Source organism: Myxine glutinosa, chromosome 8 (genome assembly GCF_964187855.1).
Source record: "Myxine glutinosa chromosome 8, kmMyxGlut1.1, whole genome shotgun sequence".
NCBI lineage: Eukaryota > Metazoa > Chordata > Myxini > Myxiniformes > Myxinidae > Myxine > Myxine glutinosa.
Window position 1 is genome coordinate 68,183,575 of NC_136268.1, and position 27,651 is coordinate 68,211,225.

Genomic DNA, 27,651 nt, shown 5'->3' on the forward strand with positions numbered 1-27,651 from the left:
ATCTAATCATTTCGTCCTTGTCACATACGCTACATCTCTGCCAAATTTCGTCCGAATCCGTCCCCAACGTTTTGAGATATTTTGTTCACAAACAAACAAACGAACAGACAAACAGACAGGGGTGAAAACATAACCTCCATCAACCTTTGGTGGCGGAGGTAAGTCGAGCGCACACCTCCGCCAGGCTGAACCATTTATGTTTTGTATCCCACTGATAGATCAGATGTGGTTCCGGACCTGAACCGAAAGATAATCGCCTTGTTCTTGTCACTTACCCAGTTCATCCACCTTAGGTGTTGGAGGTAAAGACAACAATTTGGGAGAGTTGAGGCGTTCGTCGTGGATTATCTATAACGTCCACAAAGGCAGACGGGACATGTGAGCACTGCGTCGAACACAGAGGAACAGATAGCCGTGAGTCGCCGTCAGTCGGGCTATAAAAGGTTACTTGTGCTCTGGGTAGAGTCATTGCGAGATTGCGAGTGGATCAGGCGGAGAGACGGAGACAGGGGTTAGGCCCTGGATGGGAGTCGTGGGATGGCCTGCCTCTAAAAACGGTTAAAACTGAAGGAAAACACAAGGATACTTTGTCTGCACATCGCCCACTCTTCTGTGGAACCCGTAAAGGGATCTTGCGCCGTCAGAAACGAGCGTGTTGAGTCACGAGGGACGTTAAAAAAGACCAAGGAAGGGCGACAACAATATGTGACGAAGCAGGAGAAGCAGAAACAAAGTTTGAAGTTGGAGTGGGATCGCCGAGGGGAGGGTCTCGTCTAGCGTGTGTTTGAAAGGCGGGAGAGACCGCGGGCGGGGGAGGCGCCGCTGCCCTGAGCTATCGGACTCGCAGACATGGCATCGGGACTGGGACGGACATCCGTGGAGCAGGACGTGATGCTGGCGTACGAGGACGTTGTGGGCAAGTATAAAGGTAACGGGACCGGGGGGCACTGCGAACCGTCGGGGCGGCCCTGCCGGTGGACGTTGCGCGGGGGTTTAATAACAAACAGGTCGCGCTGCACGTGTGCGGTGTACGTGGAGGAATGAGTGCTGTGCACGTCAAACGGGGGCTTGCGAGACCCTCAAGTCGACCCCTGCACGTCCCCGGACTGACGACTCTGCTTTAAACTTGTCCATTGATAAATGCTGCTGTTTTGTGTCGATGTACAGTATGAGTGTATTCGTGTGTATACCTGTAGGATATACATCGACAGCGGACATGAGTGTTGGTTGCTGTTTGTCGTACGCACTCACTTTTCCAGATAAGACCTTGGAGCGTGTCCAAGTCTTTAGTGAAGTTGTATTTCAAGTTTCTGCGTGCCATGCCTCGCATCTCAGGTTTATTCTTACCCGCAATCGAAAATGTAACTCATGCACACCTTAAACATCATTAATTAAAGATTAATTCATTAATTGAAGCAATTCCGGTTAATAAAGCAATCATTAATTAAAGATCCATTCATTAATTGAAGCAATGCCGGTTAATAAAGCAATCATTAATTAAAGACTCATTCATTAATTGAAGCGATGCCGGTTAATAAAGCAATCATTAATTAAAGACTCATTCATTAATTGAAGCAATGCCGGTTAATAAAGCAATCATTAATTAAAGATTTATTCATCAATTGAAGCGATGCCGGTTAATAAAGCAATCATTAATTAAAGTCTCATTCATTAATTGAAGCGATGCCGGTTAATAAAGCAATCATTAATTGAAGTCTCATTCATTAATTGAAGCGATGCCGGTTAATAAAGCAATCATTAATTAAAGTCTCATTCATTAATTGAAGCAATGCCGGTTAATAAAGCAATCATTAATTAAAGACTCATTCATCAATTGAAGCAATGCCGGTTAATAAAGCAATCATTAATTAAAGACTCATTCATCAATTGAAGCGATGCCGGTTAATAAAGCAATCATTAATTAAAGTCTCATTCATCAATTGAAGCAATGCCGGTTAATAAAGCAATCATTAATTAAAGACTCATTCATTAATTGAAGCGATGCCGGTTAATAAAGCAATCATTAATTAAAGTCTCATTCATTAATTGAAGCAATGGCGGTTAATAAAGAAATCATTAATTAAAGTCTCATTCATTAATTGAAGCAATGCCGGTTAATAAAGCAATCATTAATTAAAGTCTCATTCATTAATTGAAGCGATGCCGGTTAATAAAGCAATCATTAATTAAAGACTCATTCATCAATTGAAGCAATGCCAGTTAATAAAGCAATCATTAATTAAAGTCTCATTCATCAATTGAAGCAATGCCGGTTAATAAAGCAATCATTAATTAAAGTCTCATTCATTAATTGAAGCGATGCCGGTTAATAAAGCAATCATTAATTAAAGTCTCATTCATCAATTGAAGCAATGCCGGTTAATAAAGCAATCATTAATTAAAGTCTCATTCATCAATTGAAGCAATGCCGGTTAATAAAGAAATCATTAATTAAAGACTCATTCATTAATTGAAGCGATGCCTGTTAATAAAGCATCATTAATTAAAGATTCATTCATTAATTGAAGCGATGCCGGTTAATAAAGCAATCATTAATTAAAGACTCATTCATCAATTGAAGCAATGCCGGTTAATAAAGCAATCATTAATTAAAGTCTCATTCATCAATTGAAGCAATGCCGGTTAATAAAGAAATCATTAATTAAAGACTCATTCATTAATTGAAGCGATGCCGGTTAATAAAGCATCATTAATTAAAGATTCATTCATTCATTGAAGCGATGCCGTTTTTTTTACTTTGTTTCCACTGATTTGAACCTTGCAGACAGGCTTCTTTCTTCTCTCTGATTGGTGAATTAATAGGTTTCAAAGGAGGCGCTGATTGGAGGAAGTCCAAGGGTGGGTTAACACCGATGGGGCCAACGTTGACTTGATTCAGTGTGCTGTGTTGAAACACATTTTGGGGTTTGGTGAGCAAGTCCAGGTCGCACACCTTTTACCAGCAATCCCACACCTGCTCTCCTCCACTTTTGATGAGACTTCATTCCCAACCCCCTGATCTCCCCTATCGCACCCCATTCTTTCTGCCACTAATCCACTCCTGCTGGGGCGTCTGTCTCCCTGTTTCCCTTTGATCCCTTATCAATTTGTGAACCCGCTGCCATCACCTGTTCCTGAACTCCTCCACAAGGTTAGAATTCTTCAATCGCCGAGAAGTTTCAGATTGAAACAACTTGTATTGCCATTATAATGAGATCCGGAAGATTTATTCCATTTGGACAAGTCTCCATTCCTCCATGTTATTTAATTTGATCCATCCTCCCTTTGGGGTTTTGATAAGGCCTGACTCCATGACAGTGGTAGACTACGCCCCGCCTCAGTTCAAGTGTTTGAACCTTTTTTCCCAAATGTTGAATTCCTTAGCATTTCCCGATAAGCGCCGGTTCTGTTTGGCTTCACATGATTCTCACGAATGTATTTGTCTGTTCCTGTTCCCATCTGAACTGTTGGATCATGGTGTAAGGCAACCCATGTTCAAATCCCACATACCATGTGCGTTTCCCCATTACCGATTATCTATTATTATTATTATACCCTTGTAGTTCGTATAAAAGGACATTATGTCAACCCATGCTTTTGTCCTGCATGTGATTTACGTACAAACTCCTCCTGAGATCAATGTAAAAAAAAAAAGCACCACACACTGTGCATTCACAAACACACACATACACAGAGTTACACACATACACACAGTTACACACGTACACACATACGCCCGCAGTCACACACATACACACACACACACACACACACACACACACACACACACACACACACACACACACACACACACACAAGTCACACACACACACACACAGTCAGACACAGTCTCACACACAGTCTCTCTCTCTCTCTCTGTCGCCACCTATCGGCTGTCGGTGCGCTGGGTGCGGTGTCATGGCGTCTGTTCGTGTCTTGGCATTGTAGCTCCGTGCTCGTGGTTTGTATCTTTACCCTCCCCTTACCTTTTCTCACCTTTGTTCCGTCTTTTGTGTGTCACCCTTCCACGTTATCATCCCTCCCCCCCCTCTTGAGAGTGAGAAAGTGAGAGAGCACACGTGGTGAGACCGGTAAAGGTTCCCCCTCAGGGCGGTTCCCTCTTCGGGTTTTTTTTCGCCTCGTGTTAAAAATCATAATACTTTTACCGTTTCTTTTTTCGTAAATATTTTTATTTTTCGTTTGTTTACTGGAGCTTTTTGGCTTCATTAACCTTTATACATTTACCCTTTGTTTAAACGTGTAAACGATGGCGGATAGCTCTCGTTACACGTCTCTTGAAGCGCTAACCCGGAAGCATGGGTTAGTTTGCTCACCTCCGTCGGGAGTCGATGTGGAGGCCATTATCCTTGCGGTCGGAGAGTTAATCGGTTTGGATAATGTAAAAGCGGCTTCTCGCATGAATAAACGCGTGGTAATCTTTGTTTCCACAGTGCCCATGGTTGCTCAAATAGTCGAGCACGGGCTCTTCTTTGCTCCCGACGTGTTTGTTCAGGTATGTCCACTCGACACGCCGGCAGTTCGGATTTCTCTCTCTAACGCTCCTCCGTTCCTTAAGAACAAAGACCTGGTTACTGAACTAAACAAACTTGGTTCTGTCGTCTCTTCAGTTACAATGGTTCCTGTACGAGGAAAAAATAACCGTTTAAAACACGTCATGTCCTTTCGTCGTTTTGTTTATATGATTTTACCGCGTGGTGTAACCTCTTTAAATGCGGTATTGCCCTTCAAGGTCGAAGGTCACACTTATCGGGTCTTTGTCTCCACAGAGTCTCTAGTTTGTTTTGAGTGTGGTCAATATGGTCATTTAAAGGACTCGTGCCCGAAAAAGTCCACAGATAGAGTCACTAGCCTGAATGGTGATGAACAGCAGGGCTATACTGAGATCGTTGTCGATGATGTAAACAATATGGGTGGTGCTGATGCAGACCCCATTGTAGACAAACAGAGAACCAGGAAAAGAACCCTCCCACCTTCTAGCGACCTCAACGAGCCTGATAATAAGGTCTTGGCCGGTCCTCCAACTTTCGCTCAAGTGGTTAGTGAAGGTTATGGTGGAGCGCGACCTCCTCCTCAGCAGTTTCCTCCAGTTGAGGAAATTCCTCAACCTCCCCCGCCTTCAGAATACTCTGAGGGTAATGTGATACATGCTGAAAATGTATGTGTTGGCCAGACAGCACCTGAGTCTCTCCAGTGTTCTGAGGGTAAACCTCCATGTGAGGTTGAGCCTCCATGTGTGTCCCCTGCTGAAGCTTGTGTTGATTGTGCCACCCCTCCCTCTGTGGGGAGTGGTGAGTGTGTTGGAACTAGTGATCTGTCTGTGGAATCCTCCATTGAGGCAGCTGAGCCTTGTCAAGCTCATGGTCAGCAGGGTGATAGTGCTGAAGTCTCAGATTTTCGTGTCGATGAGCCCGTTGCCTCGGCAATGGACTCTCAATGCAATGATTGTGACTCTGATGGGGGTTCTTCCGTTGCCTCACTGAGTGATGGTGAGGCCGACTTCTCATCGGAGCATGTCCCTGGAGGCTCTGTCCCTCCTGCTGAAATCGTGGATTTCCTACAAAAAAACTTACCGTAAAAAGCGCGTGAAAATCTGCGATTTCTTCGTTGATACTCACGCCTTCATTAGTGGGGCTCAGGAAGTTGTACAACAATCTGCGGCCCTTCATATTTCTGATCAATCACTGAAAAGACTGAAGAGGTACCTTGTCACAGCAAGGAAAGAATTAAACCTGTAATGGCTGTGTTGCTGCCTATGTTTCTATGAACATAGCAAGCTTGAACATTAATGGTGGGCGCAGTCAGCTGCGTTGGTCCCAAACTGTGCAATTAGCCAGGAGGGAAAAGATTGATGTACTTTTATTGCAAGAAACTCGTGCCACTGCAGACTGCATGGCTGATTGGCAGCAACAGCTGATTGGCACTTGGTTTTTTAGTAATACAGATTCTGTGAGTGCGGGTATTGCTTTTTTTGTCAGTTCACGTTTGTCTGTCTCCCCCCCCCCCCCCCCCCCATCTTTAAGGAAATCGTACCAGGCTATCTAGCCTCTGTAGAGCTTGCATACAATCAGCAACGATTTATGTTTGTTAACGTCTATGCTCCAAGCGATAGCACAGATAGAGGAACTTTTTAAAATCAGTCCTTTAATTTCCTGAGACACCTCTCTTCTGATACGTTGTTGTGCTTAGGGGGTGACTTTAACTGTACTGTAAACCCAACTTTAGATAGGAACAGTGCAGAGCCACATCCAGCTTCAAGTAGGCCTCTTTCCAGTATAATTTCGCGGCATGACCTCAACGATGTATGGCGGCAACAACACCCAAACCTGCAGCAATTTAGCTGGTGTCGGGTTTTACTAAATCATCTTTCACTTGCTCGTCTTGATAAATTTTATATTCCTAACTCTGCTGTCAACCTTGTGACATATACGGCTATTGTCCCTTCAGGCTTCTCTGATCATTCTTTGGTAAAACTGTGCTTTTCTTTTCCTCGTTTCAAACGCCGCACCCTGTATTGGTCCTTTAACACCTCACTTCTGAGCGATCCTTTCTTTAAATCATCCTTTGTGGTTTTTTGGGACAAGGTTGTGGATTTCCAACATCGTTTCCTAAATCTCTGTCAGTGGTGGGACTATGCTAAAGCGCAGATCCGTGTTTTCTGTCAGCAATACAAAACCAATTGCTCTCAAAGTAAACAATTATGTATTGATGCCTTGAAACAAGAAATTCTACGATTGCAGGAAGGTGCTGAGGTCCTCAGTGATGAAAGACGGTGTCAACTCCTCTTTGAAAAACAAACTCTGCTTAAGGAATTAATTCAAGAAAATGGTATTGGTGCCTTAGTCAGGCTGAGAGTGAATGGTTTACTGTCGTCAGACACATGTTGTAAAGATTTCTTTAAGTTTGAGAAGATGACCAAGGCGAGCCAGCAAATGCTTAGTCTTCGGGCTAGTGATGGGCATATTCTTAGTGATAATACGGAGATTGTTCATTTTGTTCGGTCTTATTTTGAGAATGTGTTTTCCTTTAAGCCCAATGATGTGCCTGCAATGCAGAATATTACGACCAATTTACCGCAGATAGATGAGCATCAACGGCATGTCTTGGATGAGAACATTACTCTCGGTGAACTTAAAACTGCGCTCGATGGCCTTGCTGATCATAAGGCTCCTGGTTTTGATGGGCTACCAGCTGAATTTTATAAAACCTTTTGGGACATGCTTGGTCCTGCTTTGCACTCAGTGTTTTTATACAGTCTGCGTGAGGGATTGTTACCCCTTAGTTGTCGGCGTGCAGTTGTTTGCCTTATCCCTAAGAAAAACGACCTGCAATTGATACAGAACTGGCATCCAATCTCTCTTCTCTGCACAGATTACAAGATTTTTGCCAAAACGCTAGCTAACCGTGTAAAGACTGTTCTAAGCACAGTTATACATCAGGATCAATCGTACTGTGTTATGCACAGATCTATGCACGATAACATTTTTTTGGTACGAGACCTGTGGGATGTGTGTGCATTTCAACAACAGCATACCGGTCTCTTTTTTATTGACCAAGAAAAGGCTTTTGACTCTGTTAATCATGAGTATTTGTTTCACATTTTAATGCAATTTGGTTTTGGGGCATCCTTTATTTCATATCTATCCTTATTGTATAATCACATTTTTAGCTTGATCAAAATCAATGATGGTCTCTGTTCACCTTTGCGGATTGGGAGGGGAATTCGGCAAGGCTGTCCCTTATCTGGAATATTGTACTCTCTTTGCATTGAGCCCCTTTTGATTCGTTTACGATCTTCTCTTATGGGATTTTCAGTGACTCCCTCAGAAAATCCCGTTATCATTTCGGCTGATGATGTATGTGTTGCTGTTCGCAGCAGTAATGACATTGCTCTGCTATTTGAGTGCCTACGGGTTTACTCTCAAGCATGTACAACGCAAATTAATTGGTCGAAATGCAAAGCAGTTTGGGTCGGCGGTACGCCACCTTCTGCCCTTCCAATTCTCCCTATGAATTTGACATGGGATAAAGAAGGTGTGAAATACCTCGGTGTTTACCTTGGAACCCCAGGCTTTGTCAAAAGGAATTGGGATGGTTTGCTCCACAAAATCAGCAACAAATTAAACAGATGGAGAGGAATTTTGTCGACCTTGTCTTTCCGAGGTCGTGCCCTGGTCATTAACAACCTGGTGGCCCCTCTCTTATGGCATAAAATGATTGCCTTGCAGCCACCTGCAACGTTGGTGTCATCAATCCAAAAATGTTTACTTGACTTCTTTTGGGATGGCAAACACTGGCTAAAGCCAGATACTATTTTCCTCCCACTGGCAGAAGGAGGTCATGGGCTTGTGGACATTCTTTGTCGGGTGATGGCCTTCCGAGTCTCCACAGCTCGTCGTTTTATATTTCTGGAGGCCTTGCCCTGGAAATCGACTGCAAACTGTATACTAAAACAAGCCGGCATGCTTGGGTACAATTGTGAACTCTTCTTCATGGAGCTGCAACATGTCGATGCTTCGCTGCTCCCTGACTTTTACCAAGATGTCTTGAACGTCTGGCGGTCCATTTCAATAACTCGCCAAATGGAGACATACAACAGTGAAAGGTTCCTCCGGGAACCCCTTTTCTACAATGCCCTCTTTCCTGCTATTCCTCGCTCACGTGCCTTTGTGCAACGTTTTGTGAGTGCTGGCGTGAAAACGACTCGGGACCTTCGTGACTGTAACAGGAACAGTTGGTTCTCCGCAGGACATCTTCAAGTAAGAACTGGCATCAGATCTTTGAGGAGCGTAGCCAAGGTCCTACAGGAAATCCTGTGTGTTTTTAGGCACCTGGGCCTGAGCTCAACCGCCAACATTGGTGACCACCATACACCACCACAGATCTGTGCTAGCTCTAGCCTGCCAGCTGATAGCGCCACAACATCTATCTTGCTATCCTCATCGCCACTTTCCAGCAAGGATAAAAAGAGACTGTATCGTTTGTGTATCTCAGTTCGGTTTCCCTCGTTACAGCCTCTTTCTTTTGGGGCTCGATGGAAAGAGAAACTGCCTTCTGGGTCTCCCTCCCATCCGCAATGGTCTGCAATGTATGTTTCACCGATTGTTAAAAGGACTGGTGATATTGCTTGGAGACTCGCCCATATGGTGTTGCCCTCCAATGTTTTATTACATCGTTTTAATGAGGATAATTCAGTGGAATGCCCCTTTTGTATGATTTCTGAAGACCTTTTCCATGCTTACGTAGATTGTGCAAGACTCTTTCCCTTCTTTGGTTTTTTATCAACTTTTTTTAATCGTATGAACTTTTCTTTTTCTACACGTGTTTTTATCTTTGGAACACCACTTAGTTATAAAAAACGCTCTGAGACTGCTCTTGCTAATTTCTTAATTTCTATTGGAAAATTAGCAATCTACAAAACAAGAAAAGCAAAGCTCCTGGCAAATGCTGATATTTTATGTGATGTGGTAATTGTGTTTAAGGCTCTAGTCATGGCAAGGTTACGCTTGGAATTTTATTTTTGCCAAATGAAAGATGATTTACAAACCTTTGTGGAAAAATGGTGTGCAAAGGGTGGGTTTTGTAAACTTGATCATGGTTTGTTAAGTTTTTTATTTTAGTGCTTGGTGTTTTTATTGTTGTTGTTTGGCTGCACATGTTTTGAATTGTGGTGACTTTATTATTTGCATGACTTGTATGGTTTCTCACTCTCATTCTCACTCTCACTCTCACTCTCACTCTCACTCTCACTCTCACTCTCACTCTCACACTCACTCACTCACGGTCTCACACACACACGGTCTCACACACGCACACAGTCTCACACACGCACACAGTCTCACACACGCTCACAGTCACACACACGCACACAGTCACACACACACAGTCACACACATACACATACACACACAGTCACACACATACACATACACAGTCACACATACACACACACACACAAACACACACAAATTGAGGTGATATGCATCAGTGTTTCACTGTTAGTGTTTTCTACCCTCCATATAGAAATATACATTTTAAAGATTTATTTTATCATGATTTATAGTAATACAGTAGTAAGTACCCAGTGACATACACATGCAGACAAATTAAGAACTGCTTCTTCGTAAACATATCGTGCATCCTACAAACAAGCAGGACACGGTGGTACCTTTGTGTGCTTTCCCTGTGTGTTTGTGTGGTGTGAAGCCAGGAATTCGAGTGTGTAACCCCATTGGGAAAGCATATTATTAGCCACGGGCAGCCCAGGGCCTTGCTGTTTCATAGTTGTGTCTTTAAAAAGCTTTCCATAGAATCCGTTCACTATGAGGAGCAAAGCAGCAGCCATTGGATAGCAACCTATAATCCGATTCCTGCAACTTGATCCCAGCAATGATACTTCCGTCATGGTGGTATTCTCATTGGCATGACTTATGGTGACCACTCAGCAGTTTTATGCTTTCAAACACCAGAACCCCGGTGCCTACCTGCTGACCCACGTAGATTCCAGTGTCGAACCTGGATTTTTGGGCAAACCTGGAAGGTGCCAAGCTATTGTTTTTATCGAAATTCGTTGGACACACTCTGCAGAAGTTGGAACACAAAAAAGTTTCTGCCTTGCTAATTTGACTGAGAAGTCTGGCGGAGTGGAGCTATCACTCCTGGGAATTTATTGAGGCATGGAATAAGTCCAAGTGGCTCATTTGTTTATTTTTTTTGATATACATGATTGAGGTTCGTGGAATAGCTGGAGAATAATGGAAGGGAACAAAATGTCAGTCCATTTCAGTCTAACTTGATGCAAATAATTTTAGTTCATCATCATATGTTGTAAAGGAGATGGAGCAGTAGAGGACCTGGAGTAGCTTGAGGAGCTCGGTTCATCATTTGGTAAGAATGAATGATTCATGGAGAGCTTGACCATTCATTCATGGAGGTGGCTGTTGCTGACTCGGCCGAGCAAAGGGAAATGATGCTTCAATTTTGTGGACAAGGAAGAGTTTGTTATTCTGTGAAACAACCTCAACAGTTCTTTTGCTGACACCGGCAAATAGCCTTTGATGAAACGCAAACAGTGTCGCATTCTGAAGGACAAAGTTTGTACACATCCGCACACTCACAACACACTTAGAAAATTGTTTTTATCAAATAATGCAGTGAGTTGGACAATTGCAGACGGGATTGGAATGATTGGAACATTTTTGATTGACATTGGAATGATTGGAACAATGATTGGACAATTGCAGACAGGAAAATTGTTTTTATCAAATAATGCAGTGAGTTGGACAATTGCAGACGGGATTGGAATGATTGGAACATTTTTGATTGACATTGGAATGATTGGAACAATGATTGGACAATTGCAGACAGGAAAATTGTTTTTATCAAATGATGCAGTGAGTTGGACAATTGCAGACGGGATTGGAATGATTGGAACATTTTTGATTGACATTGGAATGATTGGAACAATGATTGGACAATTGCAGACAGGAAAATTGTTTTTATCAAATAATGCAGTGAGTTGGACAATTGCAGACGGGATTGGAATGATTGGAACATTTTTGATTGACATTGGAATGATTGGAACAATGATTGGACAATTGCAGACAGGAAAATTGTTTTTATCAAATGATGCAGTGAGTTGGACAATTGCAGACAGGATTTGAATGATTGGAACATTTTTGATTGACATTGGAATGATCGGAACAATGATTGGACAATTGCAGACAGGAAAATTGTTTTTATCAAATGATGCAGTCAGTTAGACAATTGCAGACAGGATTTGAATGATTGGAACATTTTTGATTGACATTGGAATGATTGGAACAATGATTGGACAATTGCAGACAGGAAAATTGTTTTTATCAAATGATGCAGTCAGTTAGACAATTGCAGACAGAATTTGAATGATTGGAACATTTTTGATTGACATTGGAATGATTGGAACAATGATTGGACAATTGCAGACAGGAAAATTGTTTTTATCAAATGATGCAGTCAGTTAGACAATTGCAGACAGGATTTGAATGATTGGAACATTTTTGATTGACATTGGAATGATTGGAACAATGATTAGACAATTGCAGACAGGAAAATTGTTTTTATCAAATAATGCAGTCAGTTGGACAATTGCAGACAGGATTTGAATGATCCTGATATTCAAGGGAACTGATCCTTTACTGATGTCTGCATGTTGTCTGCCACTTGTATTCTGGAGAGCCTTTGAAATCATTTTGTGTTGTTCATTTATTCATTTTACTGCATTCCTGGCAGAACGCTTCGTCATTTGGTCCAATTTTAAGCCAGCAGTGCTGATGGGCGAGGCATTGCCCACAAGCCGGAAACCAAAGGTAGCATGGTGGAGATTAGTAAGACAATGGCCTGGCAGGATATCTCAGAGATCGCGTTCTCACCAGATAAAGCTGTCTAATCCGAGTTCGATTCCGGACTTTACTCCATACTGTCATCTTGGTGCTTTGCAGACAGTGCTGTGGATCATTGAGTGTTCCCACGTTAGGCTTGGGGTCGCACCTCCCAGCATTGCATGGTGGACGTTAAATACCAAGCAATGTCTTTTACAAAGAGTAGGCCATTGCGTTCCGGGATCTTGGTCAAATTCTAAATTTCCATCTGAGAACTGTGGCGGCTCCGCTAAGTTCGACTCTGAGTCGCGGCGCTGGGATTTCCTGCCACTATGAACGAGTGGTCCACGGCATGTTTCGAATCATGGCTGCGATACAACAAAAACAACCATAATAAAGGCGAGGATGATGAGAGTGAGAAAACTGCAGCTTCAGTTCAGGTCAAAGTGAAGGCAAAACCAGAAATCGTGGCAGCTATTTGAGCACCAATTACCTCCACCACCAAAGGTGGACGGATATTTTGTATTCACCCGTGTCTGTCTGTCTGTTTGTCTGTGAGCTGGAAATGTCAAAAATTTGTGGACGGATTCAGACGAAACTTGGTGGACACGTTGGACGCATAACAAGGACAAATTGGTTAGATTTTAGTGATGATCCGCATCCGAGAATATTTTTTTTTTTTTTAAGTGATTCTTCACCATTGAGAGATGGAGCAAAAACGATAAACGACCTTTTATACCAATATGGATGGCGTAGCCCTATGGTGGACCTTTTATACCAATATGGATGGCGTAGCCTCATGGTGGACCTTTGATACCAATGTGGATGACGTGGCCTCATGGTGGACCTTTGATACCAATATGGATGACGCAGCCTCATGGTGGACCTTTTATACCAATATGGATGGCGTAGTCCCATGGTGGACCTTTTATACCAATATGGATGACGTAGCCTCATGGTGGACCTTTTATACCAATGTGGATGACGTAGCCTCATGGTGGACCCTTTATACCAATGTGGATGACGTAGCCTCATGGTGGACCTTTTATACCAATGTGGATGATGTAGCCTCATGGTGGACCTTTTATTCCAATGTGGATGACGTAGCCTCATGGTGGACCTTTTATACCAATGTGGATGACGTAGCCTCATGGTGGACCTTTTATACCAATGTGTGTGGCATAGCCTAATGGTGGAGCTTTTATACCAATGTGGATGACATAGCCCCATGGTGGACCTTTTATACCAATGTGTATGACATAGGCCCATGGTGGAGCTTTTATACCAATTTGTGTGGTATAGCCTCATGGTAGACTTCATACACCATCTAGACATTATGACACAATGGATACATTTTATTCCTCTGATCGCTCCATCTCCAAATTACAAAAGGCTTCTTACCATTTGTCTCTCATTAGATCATGTTTGATGTTATCACAGCATGGGACAAACATCATCTGGTATTCAGGTTAAACCCCACATGTGATTGCGTGGAAACAACCACGCAAATTGAAACAAACAAATTTCATCATCCTTGATGCTCTCAAATACAGTCCTGATGCCAAAATATGGACGTGGGCCATCTTAGGTGGAGCAAGCAGTTTTGATATTTGTGTGGTGAAGTATTGTTCACATAGGCTGATGTGTGTGTGTGGTGTGTGTGTGTGTGTGTGTGTGTGTGTGTGTGTGTGTGTGTGTGTGTGTGTGTGTGTGTGTGTGTGTGTGTGTGTGTGTGTGTGTGTGTGTGTGTGTGTGTGTGTGTGTGTGTGTCATACAAATGTTGTTCAGCTGTAATTAACGAAGCATTCTGTAGAGTTGATACAGATCAACAACATGTTCTCGACATTGTCAAAAAGTCTTAATTGATTTTTACAAATTGTTCCAAACCTTCAATGAGAAATGAATATTATTATTATTTTTATTATTATTATTATGATTATTATTAATAGTATTTTAAGAGCTAATTGTATAAACTGCCAACTGGCATATTCCGGTCCACTAAACACAAGTTGCGGGGTGTTTGGCATACTCTACAAGTGCAGGTTGGTAGCACTAGGCAGTCGTGGAGATGTAACGCACACCAAGCAGTAGAAAAATAACTAAATCTTTAACCACCGAAGCAAACAACCATTTTGGGAGAAAACCCGAACACAAGATGCAATTCCTAATTGTGATTGGATATTCTGATAGATTGTTATCCACAGATCCTTGATGATCTTCATCTGTTGTGAATTCCATTTGAATTGTTACGTTAATCATAAAAGAAGCAAAAAATATTTCCTTTAATTCTGGACATTTGAAGCATCCTGTGCATCACACCAAAGTGTTTCCATGTTTGCTCGCTGAATATCCTGACTCCACTGTTTGGATATTGGACAGAACGTTCTTTAATGAAGAGATGTTCACGTTTCATAAGGGATTGGATATCACTGGCATTAAATCCATCGCTTCGCTGAGGATGGATGAAAAATATAACTTATATCGATTACATTACAGTATTACAGATATAATCAATATTTGCTTTCTTATTACAGAAACACTTTGTTTACTGCTAACAACTCAGCGTTAATTTAATAATATGCACACTTATTCGCAAAAAAACAATTTTATGAATGCATTATTTTATTTCGTATTCCCAGGGATCAGACGCTTTGCCTTTTTTTTTTTTCAAGTTGCAAATTTCATCGTTTTTTTTTGTCATTATACTTTGTGATGGTGAAAAAAAGTGGAAATCAGGAGAAAAAGGAAAGAAATCAGGAAAAAAACTTGTTCCATATACATCTCACTATGTAACGTTATTATTATTCCTATGCTTTTTGAAAAAAACCTGTATATTGTAATCAGCTCTGTCTGTCCATCTGTCTGTCCATCCGTCCATCATGCTATCTCCTCCTAAATGGTTTGGCAGAAATTCACCAAACTTGGTCGATACAATCACCACATGGCCCAAAGGTGTGAGAGCAATTTCCCTTTTGGCCCCATATTACCCCCTCCTGTCCCCCATACCCCCCAATCCCCCAGAAGAAAACCTGTTAGCAATTATTAGAGGCAGTTTCTGAAATAATACACTGCCTTGTCATTGAGTTATGAATAATACACCACCGTAAAGGCCTAGTTGACTTAGCACTAGACACACTAGGCGAGACGAACTATATGCAAAGCACTGGACATAACGCCGAATGATGTCTTAAACATAACGCTGTCTTACTAAATCCATCATCCCGACACCTAGCATCTGGAATTCAGCCCATCGCCTTGGGACGTCAGATAGTTATGGTGTTCAGCTACCATCAGCATATGGGTTATGGTGTTCAACTGTCGTCAGCAAAGCACGGGATGCGTTTTGTGCTGGATGCCAGGACGACATGCACGTCCATGGAGGCCTAGTCTAGCGCTAGACATAATGCCATAATGATGTCCCAGCAAAAAGAGCGTGATCGACAGAGGGACGGATGGAGAAATCCAGCTACTTTAATGTATGGATGGGAGTTTGACTGACCTTGGTGCTTTGCATCTCAAACACGTGACTGCAAGACGACATTGTGCAAATGGCTTTAAAGGGTGGATTCGCATTGAAAGGAATACAGATATTGAACAGTTTTTTCAGCATAGCCAAAAGGGCAATGCCATGTAGAACAGCATTTATCTGTCCTTATGTCCCCACAAATGCAAAAAAAATCAGAGCTGAGGACCTGGTCACACAACAGGGGGGTGCGTTTAGTAACCATTACAGTTGCATATTTTACTAAAAGGAAATATAATAACCTTCTATGGAACGTTTCGGGGTCCCAGCAGGTGTCGTAGGGTAGGTAGGAGGTTTCAGAAATTCGTCAATACAATTATGATTTTGAAATGCGATCGACATGGACCTGGCTCCCGAATCCGGAAGTGAACAGATGGTGACGGTTCGCTGGTTTGATATCTCAATAGAATTGTGATTTAACATTATATTTTGATATATTAATACCATAGTATTAATTTGTGATTGGAATGATGAATGATGCTGCTTGGAATGAAAATATAGAGAACCTGCTGTCAATGCTTGACGTTCGACTGAAGGTGGCACAGGAATGTGGAATTTATTTGTTCATCATTTGCCATTCGCCATATTTTTCCGCAAGTCATTCACGAAATGGCTGTCCATGCCTGAAGTCAAATTTTTTTAATACTTGCATTCTTTTCTGACTCTGACCCAGGTCATACAGTCGTGGCTAAAAATATTGGCACCCTTGCACTTTTTTCAAATAATGCACCATTTGTTCCAGAAAATTGTTGAAATTAAAAAATCTTTTCATATCCACAAATGTATTTCTTTGGTTTGCAGTGGAACAAAACAAAAAAAGCTGAAAAAATTACTAAATCTTAGCTTATTCCACACAGAAATCCTAAAATGGCCCGGACAATATTATTGGCACCTTTTAGAAGTTGGTAGAAATAATTACATTTCAAGCAGGTGATTCTCCTTTACTTTGGAATTGAACTCACCTGTGGTGAGATGCAGGTGCCTGCAATATAAAAATCACTCAATCGATCAGTTTAAATGGAGAAAAGGAGTCATTCTGTTGTTTTGTGTCACTGTGTGTACCACAATGAGCATGGAGAAAAGAAAGAAAGGCAGAGAATTGTTTGAGGAGGAGAGACAAAAGATTGTAGCCAAGCACGGACAATCTCAAGGCTACAAGTCCATCTCCAGAGACCATGATGTTCCGGTGTCCACCGTACGCAATGTTATCCGGAAGTTTAAGGCCCATGGCACTATCCAACCTCCCTGGACATGGCCGCAATATAAAACCTAATCGAATATTGCAGCGAAGGATTGCTCGAATGGTGGAGAAAGCACCTCAGTCAACTGCCAAACAGATTCAAGCTGACCTTCAGACACAAGGTACGACAGTTTCAACTCGCACCATCTGTCGCCAACTCAATATAAGGTGGTTCTTTGGTAGGAGACCCAGGAGGATCCCCTGCTTAGAAAGTCCGACTGGAGTTTTCTAAAACACTCCTGAACAAGCCAAAGTCCTTCTGGGAGAATGTTCTGTGGACAGGTGAGACCAAATTAGAGCTTTTTGGTAAAGCACATCATCTCTATGTTTGCAGAAAAGCAAAATGAAGCCTTCAAAGAAAAGAACACCTTCCCTACAGTCAAACATGGAGGAGGCTCTGTGATGTTTTGGGGTTGCTGTGCTGCCTCTGGCACTGAGTGCCTTAAATGTGTGCATGGCATCATGAAATCAGGAGATTACCAACGCATTTTGTAGCACGATGTTGAACCCAGTGTCAGAAAGCTGGGTCTCCGTCGAAGCTCCTGGGTCTTGTAATAGGACAATGAGCCCAAACACACTTCAAAAGGCACCTAGGAATGGTTCAAGACAAAACGCTGGACTGTTCTGAAGTTGCCAGCAATAAGTCCAGATATAAATCCCATTGAACACCTGTGGGCAGATCTGAAAACAGCAGTTTTGAGAAGGCACTCTTCAAATCTGGGAGAACTGGAGCAGTTTGCACAAGAGGAGTGGGCCAAACTGCCAGTAGAGAGGTGTAGGAAGCTCATTCATGGCTATAGGAAGTGCTTTACTGCAGTTATTTTGTCCAAAAGCTGTGCTACCAAATATTACGTCTATTGTGTCAATAATTTTGTCAATGCCAGTTATTTTTATTTTCTGATTTAAAAATATATATTACATTCTGGATCAAAAACAAAGGTTCTGCATTATTAACAGTGAAATAGAGAATTGTGGAGACAAAATAATTTTGTCAATTTCAACTTATTTTTCGAGAAAATTGTGAATTAATTGAAATAAGAGCCCAATTTGAAAAAGTCCAATATCCTCTTCGACTAAACGTCACTAAAGTATCATACAAGCCCGGCTACGCCATTGTTAGACTATTGGTCTTGTTTATCGCTGTTGCTGGAGCCACCTGGAGGTTAAAAAAAACCACGTAATTCTTAATCACGTACATTTGATGTTGTTTATTTTTATTGAGCTGGAAAACCACTCGGTCTCACCCAGTCACTCTGAAAGGATCGATAAACGAACCCACCTATGTATTTCCACATTGAACCCATGAACATGATGGTTTAAAATACTGGGTTTTGAGAGTTTAAACATATCTGATTAATGCACTCTTTGACCACCTGCTCAAGTCTAAACATTCTCAACTCCATTCCTTTGTCCCTTTCACTCATGTGTGCACACACTGCCTTTGTCCTCAGTCACACTTTTTATGTTTTTTCATTCCAAATAGAGTGAAACTGAAAGTGGTGTTAGAATGTTTGAATCTGCTGAGTGTGCTCATGCCAGAGACAGCAAGCTGTACAAGGCTCAGCACCTGTTCCTGTCTGTAATGTCGGTAACGATGCTATTTTAATGGCACATTATTCCATATTGATGTACAGTCACATGAAAAAGTAAGTACACCCCATGTAAAGTTTTGACTTTTTCAACATATTTCCATATACAGGTATTTGATCTTCATTTCAACAATATTGATACATAAAGGTGATATAATATAACAAATATCATGAAACATTTACATTTTGTAGTCCATTGTGTAATTTAAATAAACATAAATGCAAATTTCGCATGTGGAAAAAGTAAGTACACCCTTGGCTCTAATAGGTGGTATTGCCCCCTTTGGCAGAAACAACCTCAAGTAGGCGTTTCTTATAACTGTCTACCAGTCTTTGACGTCGACTGGGAGAAATTTTTGACCACTCCTCCATGCAGAATTATTTGAGCTGTGCGATGTTTGAGGGGTTTCTTGCATCCACACTCATTACACAGCTCGTTTCAAATCCCCCCACAACATCTGGATGGGATTTAGATCCGGGCTTTGACTTGGCCATTCCAGAACCCTCCATTTCTTTCTTTTCAGCCATTCCTTGGTGGATTTACTGGTATGTTTAGAAAATTGTCATGTTGCAAGGTCCACCTTCGGTTGAGCTTCAACTTTCCGACAGATGGCCTCACATTATCCTCAAGCACCCTCTGGTACAATGAAGAATTCATCGTGGATTCTATGATGGTGAGCTGCCCAGGCCCTGATGCAGCAAAGCTGCCTCAAACCATAATATTTCCACCACCATGCTTTACAGTTGGTATCAGGTTCTTGAGGTTAAATGCTGTCCTTGGTTTTCGCCAAACATATCTTCTGGTACTGTGGCCAAATAGCTCTACCTTTGACTCATCTGTCCAGAGCACATTGTTCCAGAAGTGCTGGTCTTTGCCGAGGTGTTCATTGGCAAACTTTAGTCTTGCCCTGATGTTCTTTCTGGACAGCAAAGGTTTCCTCCTGGCACACCTCCCATGTAGATCAAATGTGTGCAGCTTCTTTCTAATGGTGGACTCGTGCACTTTGACATCAACAGTGGCAAGAGCTACCTGTAGGTCCCGTGATGACATTCTGGGGTTCTTAGAGACTTCTTTCAGCATCTTGCGGTCTGCTCTCGGGCTGAACTTGCTGGGGCGGCCTGGCCTGAACAAGTTGGCAGTTGTTTGGAATCTTCTCCACTTGTAGATGATCTTCCGGACAGTCGAATGATTGATTTCAAATTGTTTGGAGATCTTTTTAAATCCCTTCCCAGACTCGTAGGCATCTATAACCTTCTTTCTGAAGGCCTCAGAGAGCTCTTTTGATCTTGGCATGGTGACGCCGCACACTTCAACAACAAAGAGCAAGCCAAACTAAATGTCTGAGGTTTAAATAAGACAGGTTCCTCCAAGATCCTCTCTAACGATGTTCTAATCATTTGCACCTGAGCTGGTGCACCTGATTCTAATTTTAGGTATTTGAAGTAGTGATAAATGTAGGGGTGTACTTACTTTTTCACATGACTGTACATGGCAGATAGCACAAGAGCTGATTTTAAAAGTTATTTCTGGTTATATCCTGTTATTCGAAAAGGGAGGAAGAATGGATAGGTTTATCAGGTTTGGTGATCGGTTCAGCCGTTTTTGCGGTACCTTCGAACGAACGGATGGACAGACAGACAGACGGATGGACATTTGGTGAATTATAGTAATATTAACAACCAATGTTGTCCAAGTTTTTTTGGAACACTATTTCTGCAACGACCTAGGCTCATGCACAATCTTTGCTTAAAGTGCAAGGACAGCACACAATAGACAAAATAACAAAGATGGTGTACTCTGCATTTGGCAGCCACAAAATACTCCCAGTCAATAAAATCCTCATATTTCATTTAAATGAGACAAAAACTGCACCGTAGGCCTATGATTCTTTATGACGTTCAATTGAGTAATTTTGTTTATTGAAGCTGCCATGAAGAAACTTGGAATGGTAAAGCACAAAGAGCAGATTTGATTTTAACAGAAATGATAAAATCTGGTGAATCAGACATTGAAAAGCAGTTACTGAATATCTGTAATGCTGGGAATAATGATAAAGCACTTTAAGGACTGAAAAAGGGGAACGATTACAAAATTCCCAAAATGGTGATATTATGGTCTGTAATAATTGGAGAGGCATTAAAGTTTTGGCTGTACTCGGAAAAGTCGAGTATCAAGACTAAAGGACGACATGCAAAATAATACAGATGCAATATCCAAGAAGGCGCCTGCTGTTCGCTTAGCGGTTAGAGTGCTGGCTTGGGATCGGAGGATCCTGGGTTCGAATCCCGGTCGATCGCTGAATTAACACCAGGGGGGTTGACTCAGCCTGTCATCCCCCTGAGGTCGGCAAATTGAGTACCAGTTCACTGGTGATTCCCTGTGTGTCACAAGGGGCGACCAACAAGGTTGGCGCAGGAAGGGCATCCGGCTGTAAAACATTGCTTCAAAAAGGGGACCACGGTGCCCAAAAAAGGCCAACCCCTGCTCTGTGCGGAAAAATGGCCTCTCAAGGCAGCTCCAATATCCAAGAAGGGGGACAGTATTTGCCTGAAAATCAACACAAAGAAAACAACGTTATAAAAGATGGGGCCTGCTGGCAATGTGCAGCTCCGTTAAGTCGTTGATTTTATCATAAAATCCGTGTGCTTTAAACTAACTTGAGGTTTCATTTCCCATAATTTAACGGCAAGTTTGTTCCATGCGTGCTTGTGTGTGTGTGCGCTTGTGCAAGTACAGAGTCGTGTTAAATCATTAAAGGCAATCTCCTTGTTTGTGGACATTTTTAGCAGCAAACTGACGTTCTGCTTCATGCATTGGCAAACCTTCACTTTACAACTCGGTGTACCGCCAGCAACAACGTCTTTACGTCTTTACGGGTGCAAACGTCTTTAACCAACTTACAGCGCGCTTGGCATTTACCAATAGCATTTGTCTTTCCAGCATAACTCAGTGATTTCAAAGTGCAATAATATTTTATATTGGAACAGCAAGGAAATGTGCAGGATTCTTGATTTGTAGACGTTCTCTTGATTTCTCATGATCATGACCCCTAAGAACTTCACCAAGCTATTTCTGTTTACCCACGTTGTGAAATGTATGACGTTCACCATTGCAGTTTCTCTCTAAATACACGTGGCTCACCATGAAGAATTCCAAGCAACCCATCATATTTGGCAACTATCTTAATGGGCCTACAGTAGTGCATATTGCAATGCAGGGATTCTGCAATTTTGTTTTTGCTGGTACTGTTTGCTTTTTTTAGAGGCTATCTATAGGCTCTGGGAATGGCTGAAAGACAGAGCTGAGAAGCATAAATCCTGACATTGGGAAGGGAAACTCAGTTACATGGAACGAGTAGAAAAGCTATGGAGCAAATCAAGGATTTCTTGTCTAGAACTTTGAGGTTCATGGAAGAGCGAGTCAACAACGGGTAAAAAAAATGCATCGTAGAAGCAGTAGGGCCACAGATGGATACAACGAACATGTGAATGAAAAAAAACAACAAAACAGGATATACAGGAGGAGAGCGTGACCTGTAACTATGAGAGTTCAGTGAGGTCGGGTTAATTGGGGTAGAAATAGTTGTAGGTATGGATCGGGGATTTTTTTTAAATGTTTGGTGTATACAAGATCGAGGCTCGTGAAAGAGCTAACATTGATCACACAAAAAGTCAAACCGACACATAAAACATATAATAAAGGGAGCGGTAGACAAGATGGGGAGAGAGGGGGAAGGAAACAAACAACATTTGAGAGCAGGGACATCGAGAGATCTGTGGGAGGGAGAGGAGGCATGGGAAGCGGGGGGGAAAAGTATAAAACATATGGATATTCATGAAGATCCGGGAGATGGAGAGCAGCCCGGACTGCCAGCAGGCTTCTTGATGAGCAGGCTGTTGAAAAAGTTTGCAAGTACTCCATTGCTTGGGCTACCTTTGATGATGTTGCTCGAATCAAGCTTCTTGCTTCCTATAGATAGAGGCCACAAGCTGGCCACATTCATTGGTCCAGAACGACCGGTCATTCTTAGAGGAGTTCCCGGTATATCCTGTTGCATTGAAAGGAACGTTTCCTCGTCTTCAGACGTCAACTCTTTCTCCTGTACCAACTTCCTGATGGACGGCTGGAGAATGACCTCCTCATACCGATCGTCTGATTTGACAGACTGCAGACTCTCGTGCAGGATGGCCATCTTCTTCTTGTTGTCCCACCCAGCCGGTATAAAGATGGAATCCTTCTCCACCACCTGTGCAGGTATCTCAAAAGGAAAACCATACAGCCTGTGCACTAGGTATTTGTAGAGGAGCTGAACGTTCCTGTCCTCCTTGATGGGTGTATACACGAGAGCAGCACCATATCTTAGGCAAAAGGTGCGAATGTGGAACTGGATGAAGTCAAAGTGTTCTTTTCGGTAATCGTATTCTTTCTCCAGCATGCTCAGCACGTCACTCTTAGTGCACACAACCACAATAGGCACTCCCAGGTTGCAAGTGAGGGTGTCATAATAGGTGTACTCCCTGTTTAAAGTCAGGAGGGAAGAGTATGATTGAACCATCTCTGAAAGGTGATTCCTCAGAGAGGATTGAAGGTGTGCAGCAACTTTGGATTTTGGGAGTTGAAGCAGGAGGGGGTTATAGGAAGAATGTGTGTGACCTGGAGGAATTTGGGAGGCACAGAGAGCTGAAGAGCTAGACCGGAGGAGATGCGCTAAAAACCAAAGGTCACTGACTAGATCAAAGGTGATGATGATCTGACACCTTAATTGACTTAGAAAACAGCACTGGGCAGAATTTGGAACATGTTTCTACAGGTGGAAGAAGGTACGAGTAAAGAATTGGAAGTGAGATGTTTTGCTGGACTTGCATTGACAAACAAGGAGTGGATTGCATGATGACAATGGCTGACTAAGCTTGGTGGACTATATCAACCCACCAAACAACTAACTACCAAATAAAGCAACCAACCACCAAGTGACCAACCAACCACCAAGTGACCAACCAACCAACCACCAAGTGACCAATCAATGAACAAAGCAACCAACCAACCAACCCACATAGTGACCAACCAACCACCAATTGACCACCTAGTGACCAACCAACCACCAAGTGACCACCTAGTGACCAACCAACCACCAAGTGACCACCTATTGACCAACCAACCACCAAGTGACCAACCAATCACCAAGTGACCAACCAACCAACCAACCACCAAGTGACCACCTAGTGACCAACCAACCACCAAGTGACCACCTAGTGACCAACCAACCACCAAGTGACCACCTAGTGACCAACCAACCACCAAGTGACCACCTATTGACCAACCAACCACCAAGTGACCAACCAATCACCAAGTGACCAACCAACCAACCAATGAACAAAGCAACCAACCAACCAACCCACCAAGTGACCAACCAACCAAGTGACCAACCAATCACCAAGTGACCAACCAACCAACCAACCACCAAGTGACCACCTAGTGACCAACTGACCACCAAGTGACCAACCAACCACCAAGTGACCAACCAACCAACCACCAAGTGACCAACCAATGAACAAAGCAACCAACCAACCAACCCACCAAGCAACCAACCAACCCACCAAGCGACCAACCAACCCACCAAGTGACCAACCAACCACCAAGTGATCAACCAACCAACCACCAAGTGACCAACCAACCACCAAATGACCAACCAATGAACAAAGCAACCAACCAACCAACCACCAAGTGACCAACCAACCACCAAGTGATCAACCAACCAACCACCAAGTGACCAACCAATGAGCAAAGCAACCAACCAACCAACCCACCAATGGACCAACCAACCATCAAGTGACCAACCAACCACCAAGTAACCAACCAACCATCAAGTGACCAACCAACCACCAAGTGACCAAACAATCACCAAGTGACCAACCAATCACCAAGTGACCAACCAACTAACCAAGGAACAAAGCAACCAACCAACCAATCCACCAAGTGACCAACTAACCACCAAGTGGCCAACCAATGAACAAAGCAAGCAACCAACCCACCAAGTAACCAACCAACCATCAAGTGACCAACCAATCACCAAGTGACCAACCAATCACCAAGTGACCAACCAACTAACCAAGGAACAAAGCAACCAACCAACCAATCCACCAAGTGACCAACTAACCACCAAGTGACCAACCAATGAACAAAGCAAGCAACCAACCCACCAACGAACAAAGCAACCAATCAAAGCAACGAAGCAAGCAAAAGCACCCAACACACCAACCAACCAATAGACAGACCAACCGACTCTCCAAGGCAAACTTTTGATGCCAATTGTGTCTCTGTAAAAGAAAGCGTCAGTGTGCTGTTTCTCCTGGAACTATAATTACGTAAATGTCTTCCAAGAACCTCATATATATAGGCTTTGCTCCTCATCTATAGGCTTTGCTCCTCATCTATAGGCTTTGCGCCTCATCTATAGGCTTTGCTCCTCATCTATAGGCTTTGCGCCTCATCTATAGGCTTTGCTCCTCATCTATAGGCTTTGCGCGATCATCTATAGGCTTTGCGCCTCATCTACAGGCTTTGCGCCTCATCTATAGGCTTTGCGCCTCATCTATAGGCTTTGCTCCTCATCTATAGACTTTGCGCCTCATCTATAGGCTTTGCCCCTCATCTATAGGCTTTGCTCCTCATCTATAGGCTTTTCTCCTCATCTATAGGCTTTGCGCCTCATCTATAGGCTTTGCTCCTCATCTATAGGCTTTGTGCCTAATCTATAGGCTTTGCTCCTCATCTATAGGCTTTGCGCCTCATCTACAGGCTTTGCTCCTCATCTATAGGCTTTGCGCCTCATCTATAGGCTTTGCTCCTCATCTATAGGCTTTGCGCCTCATCTATAGGCTTTGCTCCTCATCTATAGGCTTTGCGCGATCATCTATAGGCTTTGCGCCTCATCTACAGGCTTTGCGCCTCATCTATAGGCTTTGCGCCTCATCTATAGGCTTTGCTCCTCATCTATAGACTTTGCGCCTCATCTATAGGCTTTGCCCCTCATCTATAGGCTTTGCTCCTCATCTATAGGCTTTTCTCCTCATCTATAGGCTTTGCGCCTCATCTATAGGCTTTGCTCCTCATCTATAGGCTTTGTGCCTAATCTATAGGCTTTGCTCCTCATCTATAGGCTTTGCGCCTCATCTACAGGCTTTGCTCCTCATCTATAGGCTTTGCGCCTCATCTATAGGCTTTGCTCCTCATCTATAGGCTTCGCGCCTCATCTATAGGCTCTGCGCCTCATCTATAGGCTTTGCGCCTCATCTATAGGTTTTGCTCTTCATCTATAGGCTTTGTGCCTAATCTATAGGCTTTGCTCCTCATCTATAGGCTTTGCTCCTCATCTATAGGCTTTTCTCCTCATCTATAGGCTTTGCGCCTCATCTATAGGCTTTGCTCCTCATCTATAGGCTTTGTGCCTAATCTATAGGCTTTGCTCCTCATCTATAGGCTTTGCGCCTCATCTACAGGCTTTGCTCCTCATCTATAGGCTTTGCGCCTCATCTATAGGCTTTGCTCCTCATCTATAGGCTTCGCGCCTCATCTATAGGCTCTGCGCCTCATCTATAGGCTTTGCGCCTCATCTATAGGTTTTGCTCTTCATCTATAGGCTTTGCGCTTCTTGGGGCCTGGAACTTCAACAACCAACAGGGGAAGGTAACTTCATGTGTTTGATGTACTCCAGATTGAAATTTAATCTGAGCAAACACGAGTCAGGTGGACCTCATGGTGGACCTTTTATTCCTCTGATCTCTCCATCTACAAATTACAAAAGCCTTCTTACCAATGTGTGAAATAGCCCAATATTGATGAACTAACCCAACGTTAATGAAATAACCTGTCATGTGACCTGTGCAAGCCAGATCAATTTCCTTGTTTATCGATCACAGCTTGTACAACAAGTTCCATGTTATGTAATCCATTGTCAGGTTCACTGATTTAAGTGATGATTAAGAAGGCCCATTCCTCTGGAAATTCTGCAGGAAAACGAATTTTAAACTTCATGGCAGGTGCTATCGGGGCTTCACCTGTTCATTATCAAGGTGGACACTGTTCAAGGACAAATAAATATTATATATCGTCATTTTGGGGTAGTTGAGATTCCATGTGCATTACAAAGGTCGCCAGCTATCGTAAGTGATCTCTGATATAAATGTGAACTGTTATTATAGCAGGTCAATTGTGTCGAACATCGGGGGAAGGTCTCACGAGATTTGAATGCACAGAATAGGCCTACCTGAGATGGATGATTAAAGGCTCTCAAAATATACGTGCTGCGACCTTCTTTGATGTTCATAATTTAGAAAGATAAGAGCACGAACAAGGAACCATAGGTTGGCAACCACAGCACAATCTGTAAGAGACCTTGTATTTTATAGCTGGTGGTGGACCTTTATATCAATGTGTGTGGCATAGCCTCATGGTGGACCTTTTATACCAATGTGTGATGTGGCCTCATGGTGGACCTTATATACCAATGTGTGTGGCATAGCCTCATGGTGGACCTTTTATACCGATGTGGATGACGTAGCCTCATGGTGGACCTTTTATACCAATGTGTATGGCAAAGCCTCATGGTGGACCTTTTATACCAATGTGTGATGTAGCCTCATGGTGGACCTTTTATACCAATGTGTGATGTAGCCTCATGGTGGACCTTTTATACCAATGTGTGATGTGGCCTCATGGTGGACCTTATATACCAATGTGTGATGTGGCCTCATGGTGGACCTTTTATACCAATGTGTATGGCAAAGCCTCATGGTGGACCTTTTATACCAATGTGTGATGTAGCCTCATGGTGGACCTTTTATACCAATGTGTGATGTAGCCTCATGGTGGACCTTTTATACCAATGTGTGATGTGGCCTCATGGTGGACCTTATATACCA

General features: G+C 42.8%; 1 protein-coding gene and 1 pseudogene across 2 annotated transcripts in view; one reads left to right on the plus strand and one right to left on the minus strand.

Moving 5' to 3' along the window:
• The first annotated feature begins 810 nt into the window (after positions 1-810).
• Positions 811-27,651, plus strand: part of PLEC (plectin) — a 210,202-nt gene continuing 183,361 nt past the window's right edge. Inside the window, exon 1 of one of the 2 annotated variants that reach the window (XM_078783364.1) lies at positions 811-928. In XM_078783364.1, the coding sequence (XP_078639490.1) occupies positions 850-928 (79 nt within the window). In that variant the 5' untranslated portion in view covers positions 811-849. The remainder of the gene's footprint in view (positions 929-27,651) is intronic. The other variant, XM_068124605.2, reaches the window with a different exon arrangement.
• Positions 22,563-23,285, minus strand: LOC137432169 (cytoplasmic dynein 1 light intermediate chain 1 pseudogene; annotated as a pseudogene).